The following is a 27,139-nucleotide window of genomic DNA, read 5'->3' as shown; positions in this document are numbered from 1 at the left end:
TTCAAGCATGTAAGGCATCTTTATTTAGGCTGGTACCATATATACAACAATTTGCTGATGGACGACAGATTAACTACATTCAAATGCCATTCGCTCAACTTAAGCTCACATGAAATCATGACAACTTATAGACTGAAGGTCTGAAAATGGAAAAGTTACTTGTGTTTTAAAATGTCAAAGGAAAACATTAAATTTCAATCACAACATCTTATGATGTCTCATGTATCGTTATAAATGACAGCACCTGCTGCTGCCCAGTGTCGTGTTTCAGTTGAATGCATAACAATCATCCCCCAGGCACACGAAGTACAAATTCAACATTTTCCATCTACTGACCTATTTGTCCATCCATGGCATGCATTTCAATTACAGAGTTCCTGTGGTCCAAAACACACTTTGTCTTTTTCAAAGAAAAGCGGGTCTCCACATTAATGGACAAACATCTAAGTGTGACAGCTGAAGTGCTGTTTCAGTCCCATTCATGTTTTCACTTTAGCCTCATAAAGCAGAGCTGTACTTTCATCCTTCTCTCACTTTGGCAGCGAGTGAAGCGTTCTCCTGTCGAATCGCTTTGTAGTCTTCCAGAATCCTCTCCAGGTTAGCCACAGTTTTGTTTCCGTTTTCTGTCTCAATCTAACAGAGAATAACACAAAATGACCAAAAGACCAAAGATTTTTTTTAAAAGACATGTTGCCTGTGGTGACTAAAGACAAACATGGATAAAAATATAATTAACACTGTAACACTGGGTGTATATTAGGTGAAGCACTGATAAATCATCTTATGTATGCAGATGACCTGGTTGTTTTTAGTCCAAGCAGTGCTGGGTTACAGGATCTTCTTAATGTCTGTACTGAATATGGTGTGCAATATGACATTGAGTACAATGCTGCTAAAAGTGCTGTTTTGATATGTAGAACCAAGCAGGATAAACAGCTAAATTTCCCTTTGTTTAAACTGGCACAAAAAACTCTTGAAGTTCATAAAAAGGTGAAATACCTCGGTCACTTTATTACTGAGCAAATGAATGATGATGATGACATATACAGACAACGATGTAAGCTCTATGTGCAGGCAAATACTATTGCACGCAAATTCAGCTTTTGTTCACTTCCAGTTAAAGTGGCTTTGTTTAAAGCGTATTGCACACCGCTATATACTGCCCCCTTGTGGTCATCCTACAAACAATGTAGCATGCAGAAGCTGCATGTTGCATATAATGATGCGATGAGAATCCTTTGCAGGATACCTAGAAGTGGTAGTGCCAGTCAGATGTTTGTAGCTGTGGGTGTCTGGACTTTTAAAGCACTTTTAAGAAAGTTAATGTTCAGTTTTAGAGAACGACTGGATGGTTCGAGTAACAGTATAATTTTAGCACTTACAGATCCGACAGTGAGTGGTTCCCGTTACTCATCCAGTCTCAGAAAGCACTGGTTAAAGTGTTTGTGTATTTATTGATTTATTTTAAGTAATTGCGTTTTATGTATATTATGGTTTTATATTTTTACAAATGCTTTATATACTTATTTATATACATATATATATTTAATGGTATACCTTGTGTTGTGTGTGTGTGTGTGTGGGGGGGGGGGGGAGTTGTGTGTGTGTGTTTCTTGTCTTGTTTTTATGGACATGTAGTCTGCCAATAAAGATTGAATTGAATTGAATTGAATTGAAATAATTACTGTGTGCCTACTATGGACCTGCTACAGGTATAATGTAGCTTAGCAAATACAACAACAAACAAAAAGACCTCAGCAATCTGTGACTGTTGCTGGTCAACTAATAGCCCTCAAATTTCAAGTCTAATACTTTTTCCTTGTTGGTTTGTTTTCATAAATACAGTATTGAATAAAACTCTCAGCTAAGACTAAATATTTAAACTAAAGAGAAAAATCTGTAAACCTCTTTGACAGCATTGTCTGTGGGGATTGGTGGGTAGAGGTTTGAGGCAATAACCCACAGGAAGAACATCCTCGGGGAAAAGGGTGACCTGAGCAGGAGATTTCTAAGTTTATAAAGGAGAGGCAGCTACTTTGGGTCCAAATCAAGAGCAGGTTTTAACCTTGAGGAGGGCAGAGCGGATCCACAAGCACGGAAACAAGAAAGAGAAAGGAGCGGATGAGGTTCTTTCAGGACACTTTTTAATACGTGTAAAAGTCTACTGGAGGAGAAAAATAACAGAAAGCTGCCACCCAGCAGGACCTTGAAGAGCACACCAAGACTCAATTATGTGACCCTGAGAACACCCCACTTCGCACAAGCATGTGCCTCGTCTCACTGAGCCAGTCTTCAGGTTTGATACTGCGCCTCCCAAATGGTCTGAAATTAATCTTGTGGTAAATAAAGCTGCCTTGGCACCAGGACCAAATGGCATGCCTCATAAGGTGTACAAGAACTGTCCCATGGTGCTGAAGCTCCTCTGGAAACTGATGAGAATAGCCTGGAAGTCCCAAGCCATCCCCTCAGAGTACAGCCAAGCAGTCGCCACCTTTACACTTCAAGAGGCCACAACCAGCTGGCATCAGCTTGGAAAAGGCATTGCAATGGGTTGCTCAACCTCACCTATCCTTTCTACCACGGCCTTCAACATCCTGCTCATCGGGTCACAGTTAACTACATCCCGCAGCTCTTTCCAGGCTGGACAACTTTGACTTTTGATTCTATTCCAATGTAACACAGCAATCAACACTGCAGCAGTCGAACTATAAATCCTACCTGCTCCTCGAGATCTCGAATCTCTCTCAGGATTGTACCGGTGTCTTCAATGGTTTGGATTAGCTGATTACAGTTCTACAGAAGAATCAAAGATGATGAAAGCATTTGTTGTTGATAGTCATCAAGGGTATAGTAATATATGATACACAGACAAACAGTGACATACTTCATGCAAGGCTGCCAGGTACTTGTAGGATTTGCGGACGGTTTCGTCTTTTTTGGCATCCTAGACAAATCATACATGACAAATATTTATTGACAAAATAAACACAGGAGCAACTGATTTCTCTGGAAAAAAAGAAAACAATCAAGTCAGGGAATGACAAGATTAAAGAGCATCTATCCCATCGCTGGGAAGAACTCAAACCTCTTTTTACTAAACATTTGTTCAATGAAGAAAAAAAATTTGCTGAGAAATGGTAAAATGCTAAAAAGAAATCATCCTCATAATTATGCATAACATTTCTGAACAATGAGACAGAAGAGTTCCAATCCTGTGAAAATAAAAATTCTCTACTACCTTAAAGACCAGCTCATCAGTCACAGCAAATGTCCTGTCTAGTTTTCCAGTCAGATTATTGATCTCTTTCTGGAGCTCCTTAGTGTCTGATAAAATCTGAAAGGAAAGTGAACAGTGTTAAATCTGAATTTTTAAGGTGCAAGATTTTCAAATCACCAGGATTTGAACTTGTCTGAGATTTTAGCAGATGCACACATGGTGCGAATGTGAAAGTCCTACATGACTTCCCTTCTTGAGATCTTGCATTCAGAAGATTTTCAGAAAACTTGACCTCGACTGAAATTCAAACGTATGAGATTTTTAGTAGATGCACATATGGTCTGTCTAAGGAGCTTGGAAAGAAAAGAGTCTGGACTTCTTTAAGTTTCTTGAAGATGTTTCACCTCTCATCCGAGAAGCTTCTTCAGTTCTAAGAGCAACTGGTGGAGAGTCTCAGATTTTTAAGCCCTATGGGAGTGTCCTTACTGATCCTCTGCCTAGTCACACGAGCCAGGGTGTATACCCACACCCGTTTTTAAACCTTGGCTCGTGTGTGATTGCTCTTTCTACCAACTGCTCTTAGAAATGAAGAAGTTTCTCGGATAAGAGGTGAAACGTCTTCAAGAAACTTAAAGTCCAGACGCTTCTCTTTCCAAACTCCTTAGACTGCGATGACCTGGATGACTGAAAACCTTCACTCTAGGATTTTGGTACACGTTTCAAAATTTCTGCGTCGCCTCGTTCTAGAGTTATCGCATTCACAAACTTGAGTGTTCACGCCACCTGCCAGCCTGTACACCAGACCTCATCAACCTTTTATGGCTGAGGGGTAAAAACAGAGAGAAAACCCAAACAATCAAAAGACCTCATGAGGACACGGTGACTCCTACAAACCGGGCTCAGAGAGAAGCAAACATTTGCCATTACTTGTTGTGGGTGAGGGGAAAAGAAGAGAGCAGAGGACAAAAAGTACACTATGGAAGCAAGACAGAATTTAACTACAAAAAGTTGTATTTCCTGCGAAAATGCAGTGTGAATGTCTTGTAGTAGAAACTGCTAAAAACAGCAGAGGAAGCAGAACTTTCTGCTGAAAAGAGTTGTAAAAGCTGAACTGCTTGCTAAAGATGGCTGTATTTGAAAGGGTACAGTGAAGAGTGTCGAGAAAGCTGAGTGTATGCAAGCAGGCTAACATGTGTGGCAATCGCCACAGGTAGGATTCAAACCTTCGCCACGGCGGCTGCTCATACTACTGAGCCAAACCAGTTCTGATGCCAACCAAAGATATAATGAAAAAATCAATTTGCACTGATAAGAGCAGAAGAAACAAAAATTGTGCTGAAAAGAGGTGAACTTTTGAACTTTGTGCTGAAAACAGCAGAAGAAACAGAAAATTGTGTTGAAAATAGTGAAAAAGCTCAACTTTCTGCTGGAAAGAGTTGAAAAACTGAATATTCTGCTGAAGAGGGGTGAAGAAGCTGAAATTTGTGTTGAAAAGAGTTTAAAAAAAAGTTGAACTGTTTACTGAATTTTTTTTTTTTTTTGTCCTAAGCGGGATTTGAACCCGGGCCTCCCGCTCTGAGAACGGCTGCTCATCTTACTGAGCTAAAACAAGGCTCAGCTCAGCGAGCTAAGCTGGTGATCACACTGATAATGTGGTCCCATTCAGTAAAATGGGCCAAAAGAATGGCATAAAAAGCTTAATATCTCAAAAAGTATAAAAGTTATGAGTACCAAAAGATATAGCTGGCATTAGCAGAAAGAGCAGAACAGTTGAAAATTTGAATGGTGAAAATCGGCTGAAAACTGAAGAAGTAGTTAACCAGCAAAGGTCGGAGCAACTAGAACTAGAAAAAGTTGCATTTCCTGCGAAAATGCAGTGTGAATGCCTTGTACTGGAATATAAGAGTACACTAAGCAGTGTCAATAAAGCAGAGTACATGCAAGCAGGGAAGATGTGCAGCAAATGTCACATGTAGGATTTGAACCTGCGCCACTAGATCTCACAGCTGCTGCTCTTCCTATTGAGCCAAACCAGCTCTGATCTCAAACAAAGATATGATGAGAGAAAAAATGTTCACTGTGCAGAAGAAGCTAAATGGTGCTGAAAAGAGGTGAAAATGCTGAAGGTTCAGCAAACAAAAAAAGATAAGGAACCTGAAAATTGCACTGAAAAGAGGTGAAAAAGCTGAAAATTGTGCTGAAAAGAGCAGAAGAGGCTAAAAATTGTGCCGAAAAGAGGTGAAAAAGCTGAAAATTGTGCTGAAAAGAGCAGAAGAGGCTAAAAGTTGTGCCGAAAAGAGGTGAAAAAGCTGAAAATTGTACTCAAAAGAGGTGAATCAGCAGAATTCTTTTGCTGAAAAGAGGTTAAGAAGTAGAACTTTGCGCTGAAAACAGGTGAATTAGCAGAATTTCTGCTGAAAAGAGGTAAAGAAGCTGAAGTTTGTGCTAAAAACAGCTGAAGAAGCTGGAATTTGTGCTGAAAAGTAGTGAAAAACTGAAAATTCTGCTAAAAAGAGGTGAAAAAGCTGAAATTTGCATGGAAAAGAGTTAAAACTGTTGAAATGTTAACTGAAGAAAATGTTGCCATAAGCGGGATTCGAACCCGGCCCGCCTGCTCTGAGAGCGGCTGCTCATCTCACTGAGCTAAAACATGGCTCAGCTCGGCGAGCTAAGCTGGTGATCACACTGATAATGTGGTCCCATTCAGCAAAATGGCATAAAAAGCTTAATATCTCAAAAAGTATAAAAGGTATGAGCGCCAAAAGATATAGCACGCTTCAGCGGAAAGAGCTGAACAGTTTAAAGTTTGAATGGTGAAAATCAGCTGAAAACTAAGGGAGTAGTTAACCAGCAAAGGTCTGAGCAACTAGAATAGTAAGGTAGAAGAACTAGAAAAAATTGCATTTCCTGCGAAAATGCTGTGTGGATGCCTTACGCTGAAGATTTCTGCTGAAAAAAGCAGAAAAAGTTGAAAAAACAAAAAACATTGCCCTGAGCGAGATTCGAACCTGGCCTTTCTGATCTATAGGCGGCGTCTCACCTTACTGGACCAAACTGATTCTTACAAAGAAGAGGTGGAGAGACTGACAATTCTGGTGAAATTAGCAGAAGCTGCTTAGTATTGTGCTAATAAGAGGTGAAAAGGCTAAACATTTAGCAGAAAAGAGGTGAATCAGAAGAAGTTCTGCTGAAAAGAGGTAAAGAAGCAAAAAGATGAGTTGAAAAGAGGTGTAGAAGTGCTTGCTGAAGATGGCTGTATGTGTAATGACACACTGGAGAGTGTCAAGAAAGCAGAGCGCATGCAAGCAGGGAACATGTGTAGCAACTGTCACAGGTAGGATTCGAAACTCTGCCCCCGGGTCTCACGGCAGCTGCCCTACCCTCTGAGCCAAATGAGTTCTGGTCTCAAGCAAATATATGATGAGAGAGAAAATGTGCACTGTGGAGCAGAAGCTCAAATTAGCAGAAAAGAGGTGAAGAGGAAGAACTTTGTTGTGAAATGAGGTAAAGAAACTGAAATTTGTGCTTAAAACAAGTGAAAAAGCTGAACTCTGAAATCCTGCTAAAACAGTAGTAGAGGCTGATATTTTTCAGCTACTCACTGAGCCAAACTGGTTCTCACGTAACTGAAAAAAGGTGGAAAAGCTTAAAATTCTAATGAAAACAGCAGAAGAGGCTAAGTGCACTGTGGAGCAGGAGCTCTAATTAGCAGAAAAGAGGTGAAGAGGAATAATTTCTGCTGAAAAGAGGTAAAGAAGCAAAAAGCCGAGTTGAAAAGAAGTGTAGAAGCAGAAGTGCTTGCTGAAGATGGCTGTATGTGTAATGACACACTGGAGAGTGTCAAGAAAGCAGAGCGCATGCAAGCAGTGAACATGTGTAGCAGCTGTCACAGGTAGGATTCGAACCTCTGCCACCGGGTCTCACGACAGATGCCCTACCCTCTGAGCCAAATGAGTTCTGGTCACAAGCAAAGATATGATGAGAGGGAAAATGTGCACTGTGGAGCAGCAGCTCAAATTAGCAGAAAAGAGGTGAAGAGGAAGAACTTTGTTGTGAAATGAGGTAAAGAAACTGAAATTTGTGCTTAAAACAAGTGAAAAAGCTGAACTCTGAAATCCTGCTAAAACAGCAGAAGAGGCTGATATTTTTCAGCTACTCATTGAGCCAAACTGGTTCTCACGTAACTGAAAAAAGGTGGAAAAGCTTAAAATTCTAATGAAAACAGCAGAAGAGGCTGAGTGCACTGTGGAACAGAAGCTCAAATTAGCAGAAAAGAGGTGAAAACAGCAGAAGAGGGTGAGATTTGTGCTGATAAGAGGTGAAACTGCGGAACCAATCAGAGGTACTGCTTCTGTCTGCTTCATCAGGCTGTGTACTTGTATGTATTTCTGCCATAGACTGTTAACCAGAATCTGAGGTCCATATTAGAAAAGCTGCTAAAATCATTAAACTTTGCAGAATTGTAATAAATTATCAATATGAATTACCGGTCTGTGATAGTGTATAAATTTGTAGTTAAAAAAAAAACATGTGGGCCAAGGTGGAATCGAACCCACGACCTCTGGTCTGAAGAGCGGTGTCATTACCAATCGCGCCACCTCTAAGGGGGCGGGCGCTTTGAAAAAAAGGGTGATGAGGAGTCAGAATTAGATCGCGGTGAGACGCGAAAAACGCCGTTTTTTGGAGTTACAAAACGTCGTGTAACTCAAAAACTAGGTGGGATAGAAGCATAATTCTTGCACTGGGTGAATCAGCGGACTTTGGTGTACTTTGACTGCGATTTACATAGCTCTTTGTATCTCCGTCGCGGAGATATGACGAGAGAAGAAACGGCTTCATTTTCGGAATTTGAAAAATGAGAGGAGGACAGATTTCCACCCCTCAAACAAGTCTAACTCATCTCAGAACGGTAATAGGTGAGAAAATAATTCTTGAATTGTGAGTGTCAGGAGTGTCTGAAGATATACAGGGACAAGCCTCATGTCTTAACTTTGCTTCGTTAAGGAGATATGACGATTTGAAAATGCCTTCAGTTTCAGTATTTCAGCTCTGAGTTTCACAACCTCCCCATAGACTTTGAATGGGGAGTTTTTAGACCATGTGTCACTTCGAGGCAAATTGTGAAAAAAACGTAACTCTCACAATAATTATAGTGACACTGTCTTAAAGCCAGCAAAAATACCTACGTTTTGATGTATAATTTGTGGAAGTTGAGTGGAAATTGAGCGAGTAGCAAGGAGTTGTTCAGACATGAAGAGAAAATTCAGAACGGACGAGTGTGCAGTGGGAGTTAATTGCATAGCAACCATAGCAACACATGTATTTTCTGAAAAATCACAAAGTTGTAACTGAAAACTTAAAGAGTCATTACATGAAAACGGTAACAGATATGAAAAAGCTGAATCACACAGGAATAGCCCAATCATCTGAGAACGTTTTAAAGTTTGAATGGAGTTTCTAGGTGAAAGTATGAGGAAGTAGTTAAGTTTCAAAGACAAGCAAGTTTTAGCAGAATTGTAGAAGTTTCCCATTCATTTCAATGGGACAAATTAAAGGAAAAAAGTGTAATATTTTAAAAAGTATAATAGTAATAAGTACCAAAAGATATAGCAGTCGAAAGCAGAAATAGCAGAACAGTTTAGAGTTTGAATGGTAAAAATCGGCTGAAAACTGAGGGAGTAGTTAAGCGGCAAAGAAACGGAGCAACTAGAATAATAAAGGATAAAGAATAAAGAGAAACAGGATCTCAATAGTGTGGATGCCTACGGCATCCACCCAATAAAGTATAAAGAGAAACAGGAACTCAATAGTGTGAATGCCTGTGAAGCATTCACACAATAAGGTAGAAGAACAAAGTTTAAAGAGAAACAGGATCTCAATAGTGTGAATGCCTCGAGGCATTCACACTATTATAACTAGATGAGTGAAGAAGAAATGGTGAGTGAGCCTGCAGCAGCCCAGGCGTACTGCTTCAGGGTTACCTGATCCAGCCCTAACAAGTACTCTGCTAGGGTGATAAGATATGGGGTGATATCTGAGGACATTAAGTTAAGATCGGGCCTGTTTATTCAAGATCTTGTATTATAGGGTGGCTGTAGCTCAGGTGGCAGAGCAGGTCAGCCACTAATCAGAAGGTCGGTGGTTCGATCCCAGGCTGCCTCCTGGCTGCATGCCAAATATCCTTGGGCAAGATACTAACCCCATGTTTGCCTACTGGTGGTGGTCAGAGGGCCCGGTGGCGCCAGTGTCCGGCAGCCTCGCCTCTGTCAGTGCGCCCCAGGGCAGCTGTGGCTACAATGTAGCTTGCCATCGCCAGTGTGTGAATGTGTGTGTGAATGGGTGAATGACTGAATGTAGTGTGAAGCGCTTTGGGGTCCTTAGGGACTAGAAAAGCGCTATACAAATGCAGGCCATTTACCATTTACCATTTGTATTATGTGCAAAGGACTTTAAATCCTAGATATCCCAGGGAGCCAATAAACAGAAGCTGGGAGAAATACACTATATTGCCAAAATTATTCACGCACCATCCAAATAATCGAATTCATGCAGCTCAATAATTTCTATGGCCACAGGTGTATAAAAATCAGGAACCTAGGTATGCAGACTGCTGGTCTGGTCATAGGACATGTAAAAATCACTAATTAAGATTCCTTCAGTTCTTGGTTTTAAACATACCTTTGTAATTTCCTCCTTCTGTTTCTTGATGTTGCTGACAATCTCTAGAATTCTCTGAGTGTACGCTGAGCGAGACGCATCTTGAGGAAGATTTTCTAACTCTGTTACCTACGTTAGAAGCAAACGGGGACAAAAGACCAGCACATTTATTACATTCAGCAGCCAAAACACATATTTTGCAAACTAATCCTTCCAACTACTTGCCATAACCATTATAAACCTTATATTACGAAACAAGCTTCAAAGAATGAATGACCTAATTTGATGTATTGGAGATGCACTACTTTAGAAAAGGGATCTGTGGAGCAAATTTCCTTGCCTTTTCTCATGACATTTTTTTCAGGCTTAGAAAATACAATTTTCACGTTATTTAAAGGTATATCAACCACTCAACGTTACAAATTAAAATCATTTTTAATGTTTTTAAATTTGTCTATGTCAACCCCAATAAAAATGTAATTAGTATCTTCAATACCAGCTGTTTGTATGCATCTTCCTTCTTCTTGGCCTCCTCTGTAGAAACACGGATCTTTTCATGCAAAGACTTGATTTCGGACAGCTTCTTGGATGATTCCACCTGCGGAAAATACACAAAAATGATCAAACTGTACATTTATTGTTAAAGAAAAGCAAAAGGCCTGTTACACGACATACATCTTTGCTGCTGCAGATGTCTTTGAGTCTGCGATATTCATCAACGAGTGGAGCACGGTGTTTCTCCCACTGAGATGCCAGGTTCACGACTCGCTTGGCACTGGCCTCTACCAGAGCCTGCAGAGAGGAAGGCACATATATATAGTGGATCTGTGAGACCTGCTTGGCTGGGTGACATCAAGCATCAGCTCCTACCTGAAGTTTCAGCAGGTTATTATCTGCATCTGGCAGAAGATCAATTGTTTTCTTCTTCACTTGGATTTTCTCTTCTTTTTCAGAGTTTCTCAGTTCTCTCTGTTTCAGCTCATCCAACACCTGCACCACACCACAAATAAATAAAAATGATATTATTATATGCATCTACAGGTTATTCTGTTACATCATTAGCCACGTCGCCGTGCATATTTGTGAATCTTGAATCAGGAAACAATCATTTGTGCTCATTTTGCTCTTTTCAGAGATTGTGACAATTCATATCCTCCACAGGTTCTTACATTTCTGTCAGCACCTTTCAGTATACTGTCACTTCTGTCTGTGAGATGAACAGACTGACAGTGTCAGGAGTAAAGAAAAGGAAGCAGAACAAGAAGTGGTAACGAAGAATTTACCACTCCTACGCATGTTGCAACCCATAACTCTCACCATGTTATGGATTACAGACCTCAAACCGCCAAGACAGATCTGTTTAACTCCCCTGACCTCTAGACTGGTGTAGACTTCCCATTGAGATGTTGCTGGGAACAAAGGAAATATGAAATATCCTATTTAGCCTTCTGCTACTGCAACCTGACTCCAGATAAGCAAAAGATTATAGAGAGAACGACAGATGGATTTTGTCATCCTTGTTGATCTTCGTCTTACTTTATAAATCTAGAGCAAACCTGGGCATTGTACGGCCACATTCAGCCCTTTGGTTATGTCTGACTGAACCAGTTGAGATCAATGGGAAGTATAGCTCATGCAGTTTGTCCAGCTTTTCAGCCACCAAACACTCTGATGCATGTTACATCTCATAATGACTCAAATTGTAATCCTTAAATACAGGAATCATCTCTCTACAAGCTTTACATCTGACGTCGTGTTAAAAAAAACCCTCTACACTCTCTCTCTCTCTTTAATGTAAGATGACATCATTTGGCCCTTGCAACTCGCAGGACTCATCAACGTCTGTTCCAACAGTGAGGGTTTTGTTCTTGGAGGTAACTGAATGTTTGGATATGCTCGAGCTGAAACAAGACAAACTGGGAAGTGTCATATTTTTCAAATTCTTCATTCCATACTTAGTGTTGAGTTGAACAAAAGTCCACTGCCATAACATTTTGGTGATTGTTAAGTTACGTACAGGCGACTTGCCATATGAAACAAATGCAAATGGAGAATGTGAAGTTGCTTTTACATGCACAGTGCCAGAGCAGTGCTCTCTGCCTGCCCATCTGTATAGCATTACTTGCTGGGTGTTGCAACATCCATCAATTAACGAATTCACGTTACGTTTTGATTTTGCATTTTATATAAGAACATTAGCAGTGGAGGTAAATAACTGAACGCTTTCATGTTCAGAAATATAAATCAGCAACAATCACAGAGTGCAAGCGTCACTTCCCATCTTCTGTCTTGCTCGTTCGGTGTGGACAAGCTCTATTTTAATTGCTGCAATCAAATACGTATGTTTTATAGAAAGGCTCAACGTTATGATTCTATTATAATTATAATATAAAATGTAAATATGATTATATAATTACAGAATCCTTGAACAAATTTAAAAGGTCTAAGCATATAGTGTAGCAAGCCTGCAAATGAATGTACGTCCATGCTGCTCCCCCTGGTGGATACACAAGACATTACCGTCGACGTTCCTAGATGCTGCTTAGGGGCATTTAGCCCTCGTGATTACATCACCCACGTCACCAGCTTTTAAAGCCTACTGAAGACAACCTGAGAAAAACACTTCTTTTATTCCAAAATGCTGGGACAGCACTGAGGTACATGAAAAACAACTTAGAATAAAGTAAAAAACAAAAACAAAAATAAATTAAAACGCTTAAATGTCTAAGTGGGCATTACATAATTCAAAATAAAGGGTGACAAACGAGCTCTTTGGAGCAACTCTTTAAAAATCACTTACAAGTTTTGCCTTCTGTCCCTCGTTCCTCTAATTGAAACCTTTCACCAAATGTTTTCTATCATTAGTAGCAATACTTAAGTGAAAAAATGAAGTAAGATATGAAAGACACATTTGTAACATGAACAATTCAATCAACTTAGTCAATAATGACTTCTCCATTTCAGATAAGTAGGAAAAACAGCTATACACTCCAGTTTCCTCTCAGGAGAAAGAGACTAGAGTAAATGACATCTTTGCAGTGTATTCAGTTCTTATTTATGAATGAAAACGGGAGAAAGAGAAAAAAGTAACTATTGACTGCCACCAGTCCATCAGGTTCATCTTAGGTGAGCTTACCTGAGCGCTGGTAACACTCATGTGCTTCATGTCTGCTGCTAGATGGTCAACCTCACTGCAAAGCTGCTGGAATTGCTGCTGAAGGTAAGCCAACTCCTCCTGCTGACCCAGCTGTACATCCCCCTCTGACTGATGATTAGTCGGGATGGTTTTTGCTACTGGAGGCAATTCCTGTAGAACACACACACACACACACACACACACACACACACACACACACACACACACACACACACACACACTTTAAGGGGGAAGTAGGTTACACCCTGGACAGGTTGCCCATGCTAACACAGAGACAAACAACTACTGACAGCTATGGGCAATTTAAAATCTCCAGTTAATTAACAACTACTAATTAACAAAAACATGTAGTTGGTGCATGTCTTTAGAAAAAACTAGGGTACCTGGAGGCACGGGGAGAACATGTAAACTCTACAGAGCAAAGGCCAAGTCTATTTGTTGTAACAATGCGTACTTTCACAGAACAAACTTTGCATTAAAATTTCCTGTTTGAATCTGTAAACATACGGAGTCACAGACAGGATCCATCAGGAAGTTGCTCAACTCAGGAGCTATTAGAACTACAGTGAAAATCTTTCTTGTTATAAGAAACAAAAGCAATTCTAAAGAGTTTTCAGGCACTTAGTTTGCAGCATTACTGAAATAAAACTTCATTTCAATTTACTGAGCCCAAAGTAATGACGTGTAAAGGTAAGTTTATTGTTATCTGTATCTAATTTAGTAGTGGAAAGAGAGGCTGTGTGGTAGAAGTAAACCACACAATCATTCAACTTTTAAGTTTCTTTTTTCAGTGAAATTTCTTACACAGGCTGAAGGATGTGATGTAGGCTTTGTGAGACCTGAGAGATACATTCAGGACCAAACTTACAGATTCAAAGACAGGATGTGTTAAATGCCCCACAAAAAAAGAATTCAAACTGTCAAGCAGGTTGTTTTAGGTTTGCTGAGGTGGTCAAACTTCAATCAGAATGCATTCATTTGTTGGACAAAGTGTAAATTAGGCTGAAAAAAATGTTTTCACTGGTTAAGAGTTTTGTGAGGATCAAACTGTATGTATGCAGTTGTTTTAAACAATGCTGAGGTCTCTACCTGTGTGAAGTTGAACTTCTGTGTGTGGGTGAAGTGTGTGCCCTTGGTCAGGATGTGGCCGGGTTGAACGGAGCCTTTGAAGGCCTGCAGGAGCTCACACAGGTCAGAGGTGGAGCGAGAAACACCAAAGGCACTATGAGAAGAGGGCAGGGCAGCAGAACGCAGTTGGTCCTCGATCCGTTTATGCAACCGGGTGAATTTCCGTAAGCAATATTCCTGTTACACAACATCCAATAAACATGTTCATACAGAGGTGTACAAGGAGTTAACACTTTCAAATTTGGTGCATTTAGACAGAGCATACTCAACAGGGTATAGTTAATACTATATCGACTCATGTGATTCAAAAGATTAGAAATCTGTGAAAAACCTTCATAGTTTCATTCAAAAAGACATTACTTACTGACTTACTACAAGCCAATAATGAAACAAAAAGGGCATGAATATTTTTAAATGTTGATACAATATATCCAAGTTAACTTTTTTGATTTAAATTACAAAATAATGAACTTTTGGACATTTTTTTGTACTGGCATTAGTAACATTAGGTTAATAGGAAGCAAATAACTCTAAGATTCAAATAGGACTGTGTGAATATTTGCCTGTGGAGTAAAGCGGGACAACAATCCCTGATTGTTCCACTCGTTGTCCCACTCCTGAGCAGCACTTATTTCAGCTGTGTGCTGCTCCAGTATGGACGCCACCACAGAAGCTTGACTGGAAATCTGGGCGGTGACAGGGGAGAGAACGTCCCGCTGGTAGTCCTTCACTTCTGCAAACACAGCACACCTTACATTTCACTCACACTTTCTCTTTTGTAAAAACTTTTCAGAAGTGATTTCACTGCAAGTGTGATGGCAAACTGAACATTTTCATTATTCATAATTAGTAGGAAAAAACACACTGTGTGTGTGTGTGTGTGTGTGTGTGTGTGTGTGTGTGTGTGTGTGTGTGTGTGTGTGTGTGTGTGTGTACAGTAAGAGGACTACCTTTTGTGTGCCTCTTGCTTGAGCCTTTAGTGCAGTTTGTTAGGCTGAGGGGCTGGACGTGGAAGCTGTGCATGACTCCTTGTCTCTATACATGTGAAAATAGAAGTAAAACATTTTATAAACAAAACTGATCTTTACCTGGCTGTCTGTTAAGTCAGGAAACATAGCGATGTTTAGCTCCACTTTATTATTATTTATAAGAATATTATAAATTATTTCATAGTTTATACGTTGTACTGATGCCATGAAGACACAAAAAATGTAATTCAAAAGTCTCACTCACTGCCAGTCATAATTATACACATACATTCAAAAACAAAATTAAAACTATAGCATATAACAACGAGCAGAATGGGGCATTAGTTAACCTGTGTTTCACAGTTTAGTGGTAGTCTGCATTTTGGAGGCAGCCAAGGTACAGCAAGATGGGCTTTGATCGCAGCAGCTATGGTTCTCTCCAGTACCACTGATTTCCCTAAAGGAAGACAAAAACCAAAGCTTTGGGTGACTTAAATGCATCGTCCTTGATGAAAAGTGCCCCGGTCATGTCCACATCATGATCACATCACTTTTTTTAAACAATCCACAGCAGAAAAATGTGTCGTCTTCTACAGCTGTGGTTCCCAAAGTGTGAGCCAGGGCCCTTGTTGGGCCACAAAGTTACTACAGGTGGGTCGCAGAAATTCACTTTAAAATTACTCACTAGTACGTACAGTTATGTATCTATACAAACTAACTGGCATAAAAAAGTGAAATAAAACTGGTAATAGGAGGTAGGTAGTTTATGATTTTACTCGTGTTGAATTTTGCCCCGATCCACCTGCCAATCTCCCCTCTCTTCTCACATGAACAAGACAAGTTTACAAGATTAAACACAGTTCTCCACTTAACCTGTCCCCATCCAAGAGTGGGAGGGGCACCCTTTAGGGGCACCCTAAGAGTGTTATTTTAGGTTCTAATTCTCATTACTGCCACTTCCCACTCGACTACGGACCACTCCAGTACGAGCTGGAGGGGACCACCTGATGAAGCCAGCACTTCCACATTATCTGCAAAAAGCAGAGATTCTGAGTGGAAGTCTTCTCCCACTTGGCTACGCCTAAAAATTCTGTCCATAAAATTTATTATAAACAAATCCCTGGCAGAGTGCAACACCCACTGAGAACAACTCCAACTTATGGCTGACAATGCAGACCAAGCTCTGTACCAGGACCAAATGGTCTGTAACAACATGCCAAATACCCCTCAGAGGGTATCTCAGGGGGATTTGGTCCCAGGTTCACAAAACAGGTAGACTGGTTAGATAAACTCTAAAACACATCCTCGAATATCGTCAAGAGAATAAATAGCTGGTCTAGCACTCCAGGACCAGAATGTTCCTTCTAGATCTGGAGTTCAACTGACTGGACAAACTTCCACTCTCACTCCAGGACTCAGCTGCCACCAGTTACCCACAGTTGGCACCTTGGCTCACTCAATAATTAGCCGTCAGACATTATACAGGCCACAGATCCACCTGCAAGCATTGTTGCTGGTTATCTTTCCTGCTCCTGGTCCTGCTTTAATTTTGTGTGTGTTAAACCAAGTAGAGATATTATCTTTGACACTGAAGCCCGAGGTCTGTCCTGAGTAAAGGGGGCGTGTCCAAATAAAGCCCGTGTCAAGGCCCGAATCATTCTTCAGAATATTATATGATCAAAGATAAACAAGGTCCTGATTCTCTGAAATGACATGACTGCCTTGTTAAGTGATACAAGCTTTTGAAAAGACGCTGACATTGTTTTTTTTGTGTGAACTGGACCTGAGGTTATTCTGAGGATTATTATGAGCTTGCAAGGAGATCGTAAGCACACTATAAATCCACCGAAAAAGATCAGCAGTCAGGGAGCATTTGGACATGATATCTCCAATAACAACTTAAATCAATCTCAGAGAGGATGGTTAGAGGTGTAATATAAAAAATGTAACAGTATACAGGAACAGATGTTTCAGCTTTGTCCAGCCACTAGCAGGATTTCTGGATGTCAGCCACTTCTACCTGCCGCTTGTCGTGCAGGGACCTGTCCTTCCATCATGGCTCCTCTTCTCTCTCTGGTGTCTGCTACCTGAGGTATTCACTAAGCACAAGGTCATTTGTGACCTTTCTGAACCTTTAATGAATACGTTATTGTCCCATCACATAGATCTGCAAACGCCTATTAAACCAGATATGTACGGTGGCCCCTGGAGACAAAGCACGTACAAACTCCAAAACACATGCAAATTCCAAAAAAACAACGGAAGTGCTCCAGGACGCTAGGGGCAGTGTTGAGCTTTTGTTACCTAGTAACATGTCTGTGAAGGTTCTCAGTCATCCAGGTCATCGTAGTCAACGTTACCTAGTAACAACCTACTACACAAGCCAGGAAGTACCAATGACCGGATTTGGGGTCTGCAGCCTTGAAGGCCGCATTTTAAGGTCACACATGTGTCCACTGTACCATCTGGGAACTCTTCTTGATTCGTAATGACACAAACACTAAATCCTCCTTCTTTTGTGCTGTTTTGTAGCAGTGTATACACCCGAGACTGTCACCTGTCTGTCTGTCCTGCACTCTCTCTCTCTTTTTCTTTCTCTCTGATTGTGGAATAAAAGTATGAACATGTATTTATAAGTTACACTTGTGTTTGAATCCTGCAGCTTATCACACATTTGATTTCCATGTGTGACAACTGCAAGTGTCCAGAGTGAGGACAGACTGAGGGACCCACTGCTGCACATCATCTGTGAGGCTTTGCACCCCTGATGATCCACCAGGACAAACTCAACAGTGTGTGAGGAAGAGGAGGAGGAAGAGCCAGCTGACAGATGGAGAGAATAGACAGACTGTTCCCTGTTTGTGAAGGACTGCTAGAAAAGTTTGAAATAACTAATTGTCTGTCCTGAATCAGTCTTATTAGGTAATGTTCAAATAATTATATCATTCCAGTGTTTTCAGTGTGGGAGAAAGTACTCAGGGCCTTCAAGTTACACACTATGAAAGGCAGCAACAAGTGTAATATTCAGAAACCTAAAGTATGTATCAGCAGCAGAATGGACCTAAAAATAAATGTTTGTTTCAGTTCTATGAAGCTTTGAGTATTTTGGATCAGTAGCACTGCTGTGTTTGTTGCATCATATTGCTGTAATTGTTTATATGCTTTATATATTCTGAGGTAAGTTGATCTATAGTGTTACATCATATTCTGTAAGGATGTTATGTGTTTGTATACTTTCTGCCCAGTTTGACCCATTTAGCAGAAGCCAGCCTGTTTAAGGCTCTGATATCTATTCTGTATGACTTAAAGCAGTTATGACATGGTCTGATTTTCTCACCCAATAAAGGAATATTTCATATATCAGTCTACTCTTCATTTTATCAGAAACAGTTATTACAGCCCGTACATTTTCTTTTTATAAATATATGTAAGCAATGAGCCAAATTTAGTAATGCCAACATACTGAAGGAACAACATTTGTCTCTTATATATGATACACCTATATACACACTGTCAAAGATACTTGTCTTTGAGTGAAGATTTAAGGTGATAAGACATATAAATAACTGCAACTTGAATCTGTACTGAAGCTCAGTATTTGGCACTAGGGCTGCTCGATTATGGCAAAAATGATAATCACGATTATTTTCACTGAAATTGAGATCACGATTATTTGACGATATTTATTTAACCCTTTAAGATCTACCATAGAACCAAGTCCGCCAGAGCTTATAATATTTTTTTTACATGCTGTAGTGCCATTTGTGGGAGCATTTCAAGTTGCTATACATCAATACAACTGTTATAGCCCATATTTTAAAAATGTGTATGTATTAAGTCCATAGTAACTACATTAATTGCAAAAAAGTGCAATAAACTACAAAAAAATTGAAAATCGTTTTTGTTTTTTTTTACATATATTTCTACTTGGAGAAATTTAAGAGGCTTATCCCTCAAAACTTTAAATACAAAAAAGTTGCAAAAAATAGTTTACAACAACAGGAAATTTATTTTGAGTGTCTTCATAGTTTTATTTTTGGAGATACAGCAATTTTTATATACTGCAGGAAAAACAAAAAAAACAATCCTATGATGCAAATTTGCAAAGAATGTGCATGTGCATCAAAATAAACTATTTCCAGCAGTGCAATTCGAGTTCTAAGGCCTACAAGTAAAAAACTACATTTTCCGCGAAAATGACGTCACTTGCGATAGTTCACGTTGACGTCTTTTTCAATGTGGGAAGTGTTAAGAACAGCTGATCGGATCGGCAAAGCGTGTTTCTGGAATATTATGTTTTTGTTCCTGCAAGCGCTTTTTATGCAATTTTTGCAAAGCTATATGTGGAAGGAAACCGTGACCTAGGACAAGCTGATGGCATAAGATGTAAGTACAACTCCTCTGGTTTCATATGGAAAAAAATTTATTGTGCTAGCTTAGCGGTTCAGGTTCTACAGGGATTTAAAAATAGTTATACAAAACGAGCATGCTGCTCTGACCGGCTTTAAAGGGTTAACAATAACAATGTATTGAATAATTACTTTAAAAAATAATATAAAATAGTGTGCAAATACTGATAACAGTGCAAATGTTTGCAATAAAAGAAATAAATGAAAAATGTAAACTTTGCAGTGTTGCTCTGTGGTGCAGCTACGACACCATAGCAAAGTTTACACACTGTGTCTACTTGATCCACGTCTGACTCCGCGAACCCATAATGTTTCCACACCACTGAAGTTTTTTTTTTTTTTTTTACCTCTCTTTTCAACCAACGGCAGTCCACTCCTCTCCAAATAACTTCTGCTTAGCTTTCCGAGCTTCCCTCGGGTCCTCTTAATTGTTGTGACGCGTGTTCGAAATGCAGAGCAGTGCGCTTGATTTGCCACACGGAGCAGCGCGAGAGTAAAGCATGAGGGAGGGGCTAATAATCGGCTCAGTCATTTTTAATGATCGTTGAAAGCCCAGATCGTAATCGTGATTAAAATTCGATTAATTGAGCAGCCCTATTTGGCACAGAGTTCATGTTCACTGCTGTAGCTAATAATGATTAATATAATAACTATAATATTGGCCATATTATATTTACATTACCAAAGTGATATGACTTTAGTCTCATGAACAACATCAGCTAATTCTTATTTACTAACTAATCTTAAATGACTGTTCAGTACAGAAATGAAGCCCAAAAATCATGTTTTACTGTCCTGTGGTCTCAGCCTCAGATACTTATCAAATCACACAAAGCTCTTGTAGAAACAAACAAACAAATGAACAAAATATGTTCTCCTTCATTTCTGTCAAACCAAGTTGTATGACACGTTTCTAGCGGTTAGTATCATGGTTGCTAGGCAACCTGGGAAGCGCGACGGAGACTAGACCGTCCCATACAGACAAACTTGCCGTTTATTTTGCAAATCGAGCTCAACACTGCCCCTAGTTGCAAGTGTTTTGGGGTTTGCAAGTGTTTTGGGGTTTGCAAGTGTTTTGGGGTTTGCAAGTGTTTTGGGGTTTGTACGTGCTTTGTCTCTAGGGGCCACCGTAGATATGTCCCTGTGTCTATATTAACCAATTGTTGTTAAAAGAGGAGAGCATGCTACACAGGGGTAAACATGGCCCCGTCCTAGCTTTTGATACATGCTACTGTCATCAATTTCAAATTGATCCAATATTCAAAATAAGAAAATGTAGCATTTCACAAATGAATCATTGAATTCCAGGATGCCGCCTGCACAAATAAATATTCCACAGTCAACTGTTTGTGGTATTTTAATAAAGTGGAAGCGATTAGGAATGACAGCAATCCCACCACAACGTAATAATGCTAGTAATAATCACAAAGGCTCAGGCAACCCCCCTCGCCCCCAAGATTTCAGACAGAGGAGCTAAAACAAGAACCACTGGACAGAAAAACAACGTTTCAAAGATGACAACAGGTGATGCACTCCACCGCCATGACCTGCATGCATGCTCCATCATGCAATACTCCACTGCTGAAGAAAGAGCACGTTGAAGCACATTCAAAGTTTAGACATTTAAACAAGCCTGTGAAATACTGGGAGCATATTCCCTGTTGATGGGACCAAAATAGAACTCTTTGGATGTCATAATATACCATAAAGTCTGGAGGTCAAACGACACTGCATATGACCCCAAAATGCCATACTAACAGTGATATTTGGAGGTGGGAACATCATGAGGGCTGTTTTTCAGCTACAGGATTTCACATAACTAAAGGAATGATGAATGGAAAAATGTACCAAGACGTTCTTGATAAAAATCTGCTGCCATCTACCAGGATGATGGAAATGAAACGAGGTGAACGTTTCAGTAAGATAATGATCCCAAACACAGCCGAGGAAAACTCGGCTAATAGAATGGCCCAGACAATCATCTCATCTGAATCTACTGAAAATTTTAAGAACTAAAGCTCAGAGTTCATAGAAGACTGGGCCAAAATCACACCTGAGCAATGCTGCAACTAGCCTCTCCAATCAGGAGGCATCTTGAAGCTATCAGCACCAACACTTGCTACTTTATGATGTATTCAATAAGTTTCAGTAAATTCAGTCCCTGTGTTATTTCTCATTATTACAGAACTTAATTGTTGGACATCTAAGGTTTGATTTCCTTGCATGTGGTGATTGGATGGGTTGTTACCAACATCTGGTGAGAATTCCATGTCAAAGTCACCTTTAGAAATATACTTACTTAGAAACTTGGCGACAGGGCAGAGCAACCAACCCTAAATGGTCTTTCTGCATAACCGTTATTCAAAGACCTCTTCTCGCTTCAGGGCATATCTCAGCCTTCTTAGGCTAGCTAGCTTAGCATTCCACAGAGTGTTAACTATTTAGCTATTTCCTGTCACTGGAAATAGCTACCTTTGCTCATGTCTCCCGAACCCAAAACTTCCCTATAGATCGGGCGTCATACCACTTACCCTCCAGTAAGGCGGTCCTATCTGCACCTGTATATACATATATATGTAAATGATTTTTTTTAAAAACCAAGATATGTTTGATCTCAAGAACAACCATTTTTTGTTTGTTTGGCTTTTTTCACACATATTTGTTCTTCATTACGGGTGGGAATTGATAAGAATTTGGCGATTCTGAGTCCATTATCAATATCATTTATCAATAACTTATCAATTAACAAATCAAAGATGTAAAACCAGAACAAAGACACTTCAAAGTAGGTGATTCTACTGTAGAAACACGACCAGGTAGAAACACAGGCTGCAATCTGTCTGCTCATCAAAAGCTGAAGTTGTGTTGCCACTATTTTTCTCCTCTGACACACAGACTGAAATCAGCTGACTGTAAGAACCAATAAGTGGGATTGATATGCAGGCATATTAACAATTACAAGGAATTGGACTACTGGGAATCTATTTTTGTAGAGAACCAGCTCTCAATTTCCATCCCTAGTCCTCACAGGATCGCCACTACAAACGTGGTTTATAGATATAACAGCAAGGAAAATACTGGTGGCAGCCAGCAGTACCCCTCAGCCTTCTAGAAGATGCACCTATGGTATCAATTTGAAACTCCTCCGTTACTTAGTTCTCGAGTTATCGCATCCACAAGATTTTCATAAAACGTGACCTCTGAACCCTGACCTTGAGGTGGAGGTCACTGAGCTTCATACTTGTCAAAGTTGTATGTTCTAGCTATTAGTAGACAAAACTACGGCATCAATTTGAAACTCCTACATCGCTTTAATCTCAAGTTATCACAAACTGGGTTGTTTATGTCAGCCACCTGTCTGCCTGCCCGGCAGGATGACAACATTCAACAACTTGGCTGAATTGGCAAATCACTTCTGTTGTGGCTTCCAGCGAAATGTAGAATTAATTTGAAAATGTTATTAATAAGATATAAAGCCTTTTATGGCCTTGCCCCTGTTCATATAGCCTGTAGTGCCAAGACCTTATTCTATCAGTTCTCTTTTTAGCCATTTGATCAGGGCCTCGTGCTTTTCAGGCAGTTAACACAACAACAGCCTTTGTCTGTCCATCAGGTTGCCTGGGTCAGTGGGTTGTTTTAATGTCTGCTGAATGTCAGAGACATTTTCTACTCGAGTGTCTCAAAAAGATTTGCACTGACAGAAAAAAAATTCACAAAATAAGACCTTTGAATTTACCTGTAGCTGTATCTCATAATACTCTAATTACATCTAACATTAGAGGCTAAAGTAAAACAACAATTACTAGACAATATAGTCTATATCTCCAATATTATATGAAACTATGTGTATGCCAGAGATAAACTGTGTCAGTGCACCTGTCGGCTGGTCTGAAGTCTCAGCACTTTCTCTGGGCAGCTTCTCCACCAGAAACATGAGCAGGGAGCGGATCTCTGGTTCACTGCTGTACAGAAAAGTCTGGTATCCTAGCTCTCCTTTGTATCCAATGTCCTGAAAAATAAGAATTTACTTTGAGACAACAGAAAGCTAATTTTGTACTTTTCTAATAATACGCAATTTTGCTCTTATATCTTCGGTGAACATTATTTGCTTCATCACTCACTGAATTTCTCAGTTGTCATTAACAATTTAGAAATTTCACCTGATGAGAAAGATAAGCCAAAACTCCAGTACAGGCTATAACTTGTTAAGCTGTGCAATAAATCATTTGAAGCCTATATTAAATTTAAAATAGTACAAAGACAATACTGGCAGCAGCCAGCAGTACCCCTCAGCCTCCGAGTAGATTCACCTGTGGTATACTTTTAAAATCTTATGTCACCTCATACTCAAGTTATCGCACTCACAAGATTTTCAGAAACTTTAACCTCTGACCTTGTCCTTGAGGTCGAGGTCACTCAAATTCAAATTCATCTGAGATTTTTAGTAGATACACTGATGTTATCAATTTCAACTCAGACGGCACCTGATTCTCAAGTTATTGCATTGACAAACTTGGATAACCACGTCGCTCATCTGCCCAACAGGGTCACGAGTCGACAATACCCATAAACATCAGTGTTTTACAGCTGAGGTGAAAAACATCTTCTTTCATCTTTTATTTGGTAAATATTTACATCGCATGTCCTTCCTGATGGAACACTTCCAAGGATTCACGTCTTCATTCATAATGTGTTAACTACCACAGGAGACACTGAGGTACAAGCAACAAGGGAATTAAATTTGTGTAACGCTCAGCCAAAAATAAATAATGCACTCATGACTGGGTGTAAAAAGAGGATCCCAGGAAGGTAGAATCTTTCAAAAGTAAAGACAGAACAGGTTCATCACTCAGAAAGAAATAATTTCACAATTTAAGAAAAATATTTATTGATACAAATTTTAGTAATGAGAAGAATGAAAAATAGAAATATCTGTATACAACAGACAATGCTGACAAAACCAAACTCAGTGGGTTCAAGTGAGAAAAGATCATGTAACTTGGAAACTGTAAAATTAATCATTTATTTTATTAAGGATCCATTCATGAAAGGAAGGTCAAATTCAACCATGCAAGAAAAACCCCGAAAAGATCCACACAGTAACTAATTCTAATTCTTCAAGGACAATCCTTTATGAAAGGGGGAGAGAAAGCTCCATCCCACTGCAAAGGATCATCTGACCATTCATAAAAACATCAACAAAATAAGCATTTTCATTGTTATTCCTTTTTCATTTCCTGTCATAACTGCCTGATATATTTATATATATATAAAAAAAAAAAAACAGCCTGTTAAACTCACAGCTGAACATCATACAGCTGGATTATGGAGTCGTTGCTCCATAAAGAGCACAGACCGCCGTATAAGCTCTATAATAATGATCAATATTAACTAAGTGTGCTCGAGCATTATCAGTGTTCATCAGTACTGTCCATTGAAGTACTGCAGTCCTTAGGATTCATTCTATATCCTATGAGGCAAAGTGGGCCAAAATTTGCAAGGTGATCTACAAACAATGTGCTGTAGTTTACATACAAAGATGCAGGCAGTTCACTTCAGTAAAAACCAACATTCTCCCAGGAGCAGCGTGAAAAATCTAGAGGGAGTGTGAGGGAGCCGCTGCAGGCCTGCTAACCAAAATAATTCAGTGTAAGCTCAGACTTCACACAAATGTTTTTCTCTGAAAACAGTGCGTCAGCTCAGATAAAGGAAAATCAATATGCTTCTGATAGAAATCATTCCGCACTGAGCACAGGGTTCAGAGGATTAGGATTCAGGTGTGATGCAAGATTTATCTAAAGGAGGAGATTTTCCCTACAAACCTGACATCTATGTGGAACAGCTGGATTGTACAATATAAAGAAGAACCCAAAACTGTATTTACCGTCAGATCACTTATTGTGCCACATTTTGTTGTTACAGATTCAGCAGAGAGAAGCCGCTCAGTGTGTGCACAGTGCCGAGAAAAAGCTCATTTCAGTTCATTTCTGCAGTGTTTCATGAAAACTGCGGCATTAAATTGCAGTAAGTGGGGCTCACCTCACCTCTCAGCATGAGAAATGAGCGAAGAGTTTTAGGACAGAGCCAAGGTTATGGCACTGCGCTCACAGCTTAGAGCTGATCACATTCTCGTTCTGATAACATCTCCCATCATAAAAATAAACTAGCTCTGTAATTGGAGCCAGACTGGACACACTGGGGGAAGTGGTGGAAAGATGCACACTAACGATGTTAGAAGTCATCTTGAATAACTTTGATCAATCCCTTACTCACAGCATCTTTACAGAACAAAAAAAAACATCACTACTAGAAGATGACTCTTTCTCTCTTGTAAAACAAAGAGACAGAAAATCATTGGGACCCAGAGCTATCACACTTTTTAATTCTCATACAAACAGCAGATAAGCTATGGCATTAAAACCATCAGGGTCTATCACTGCGTTTTATTTACATTGAACTGTTTTGGAAAAAACTAGGTTGTCAGCTTTTTTCACATTCTTCTTTCCATGGTGAAAAGAGAAACAACGTGTAGGTGGGGTTCCTAATTGTACTTTCTCTACCAGTTAATGATTCCTGTTGCGAAGAACTAGTTGTGCACAAACTCTTTAAGTAGACAACTGCTTACAGTGTTTGTGTCTGAACACTGCCAATTGCCTGACTGGATTCAGCCAGTGATAACAGGGGACAACAGTTCCATTCAGATATCTTACCTGACAGGCCTGTGCCAGGCTCATGCCCACTCTGAAGCGGGCAGACATACCCGGAGGGAGGGAGGTGGCCAGCGTGCTGCTCAGACCAGGATCGATCACCCGAATACATCTGACCACCGCCTCTACTATCAGCTCACTACTGAACTGTTTCACGCTATTAATTTCTTCAGGCACTTCCCTGCGGGACACGAAGACAAAAAAAAAAATAACTCTTAGCTGCTACAAAGCTGGTCGTATCCACACAAGCTTCAAATAACCCACATACAGCATGATCATATGACTGGGGCTGGTTCAACACAGGACTGAGCGGAAAACTTCCCATTAGCCTGTAAACATGTCAGCTCGGTAACTTATGCTTACTTTTAAGATCACAGTGCACTGCTTGGCATTTATGAAACCCTGTTGTTGATACTTACGTCCCAACCTGTTTTAGGGCGTGAATCAGAATTTTATCAACTTCCTCCATGGCCGGAGCTTCTCTGAAAGAAGCTAAACTAGCTAACCAACTGGATAACAGCAAAGCATCCGGTGACAGTGAGGCGAAATATGAACATCGACTTCGCTGGTACTGGTTAAAGCTAAAGTATTAGCATCATTTCCATGCATAAAACACAGTTAAGGTACATTCCATCTTCTGCTAGCTTGAAAATAGAGACCAGTTACTTAGCACGACTGCCACTCCTTATATCGGCAAAACGCATTGTAATTATCCGCTGCGTTGGAGACCATTCGCTACAAAACAGCTTCTTTTGTAATTAGTTTTCTTCATTCCCTGCAAACTGAACCTGACCGGGGATTTCTCTATCAAACTAAATAAATCTGACACTTCTGTGTCTCCTACAGTGTGGAAACGAAGTACCAAGCCAATCGAATAATGTGTGAACGCGGTGTTT

At 39.9% G+C, this 27,139-nt stretch overlaps 1 protein-coding gene across 1 annotated transcript; it reads right to left on the bottom strand.

Moving 5' to 3' along the window:
• Positions 1–27,139, bottom strand: ccdc22 (CCC complex scaffolding subunit CCDC22). Its single transcript, XM_080898724.1, has 16 exons — positions 26,663–27,139; positions 26,247–26,424; positions 23,413–23,545; positions 15,478–15,584; positions 15,110–15,194; positions 14,723–14,892; positions 14,121–14,336; positions 13,011–13,181; positions 10,745–10,864; positions 10,550–10,666; positions 10,371–10,472; positions 9,896–10,003; positions 3,239–3,334; positions 2,885–2,944; positions 2,719–2,793; positions 1–633 (listed from the first exon to the last, which is right to left on the bottom strand). Exons 1-16 carry the CDS (start codon positions 26,710–26,712, stop codon positions 520–522), a joined length of 1,902 nt encoding a protein of 633 aa, XP_080754850.1. The 5' UTR covers positions 26,713–27,139; the 3' UTR covers positions 1–519.

The sequence above is a fragment of the Rhamphochromis sp. 'chilingali' genome (genome assembly GCF_963969265.1).
Source record: "Rhamphochromis sp. 'chilingali' genome assembly, chromosome: 12".
Lineage (NCBI taxonomy): Eukaryota > Metazoa > Chordata > Actinopteri > Cichliformes > Cichlidae > Rhamphochromis > Rhamphochromis sp. 'chilingali'.
This window is presented reverse-complemented; position numbering and strand designations above follow the sequence as displayed.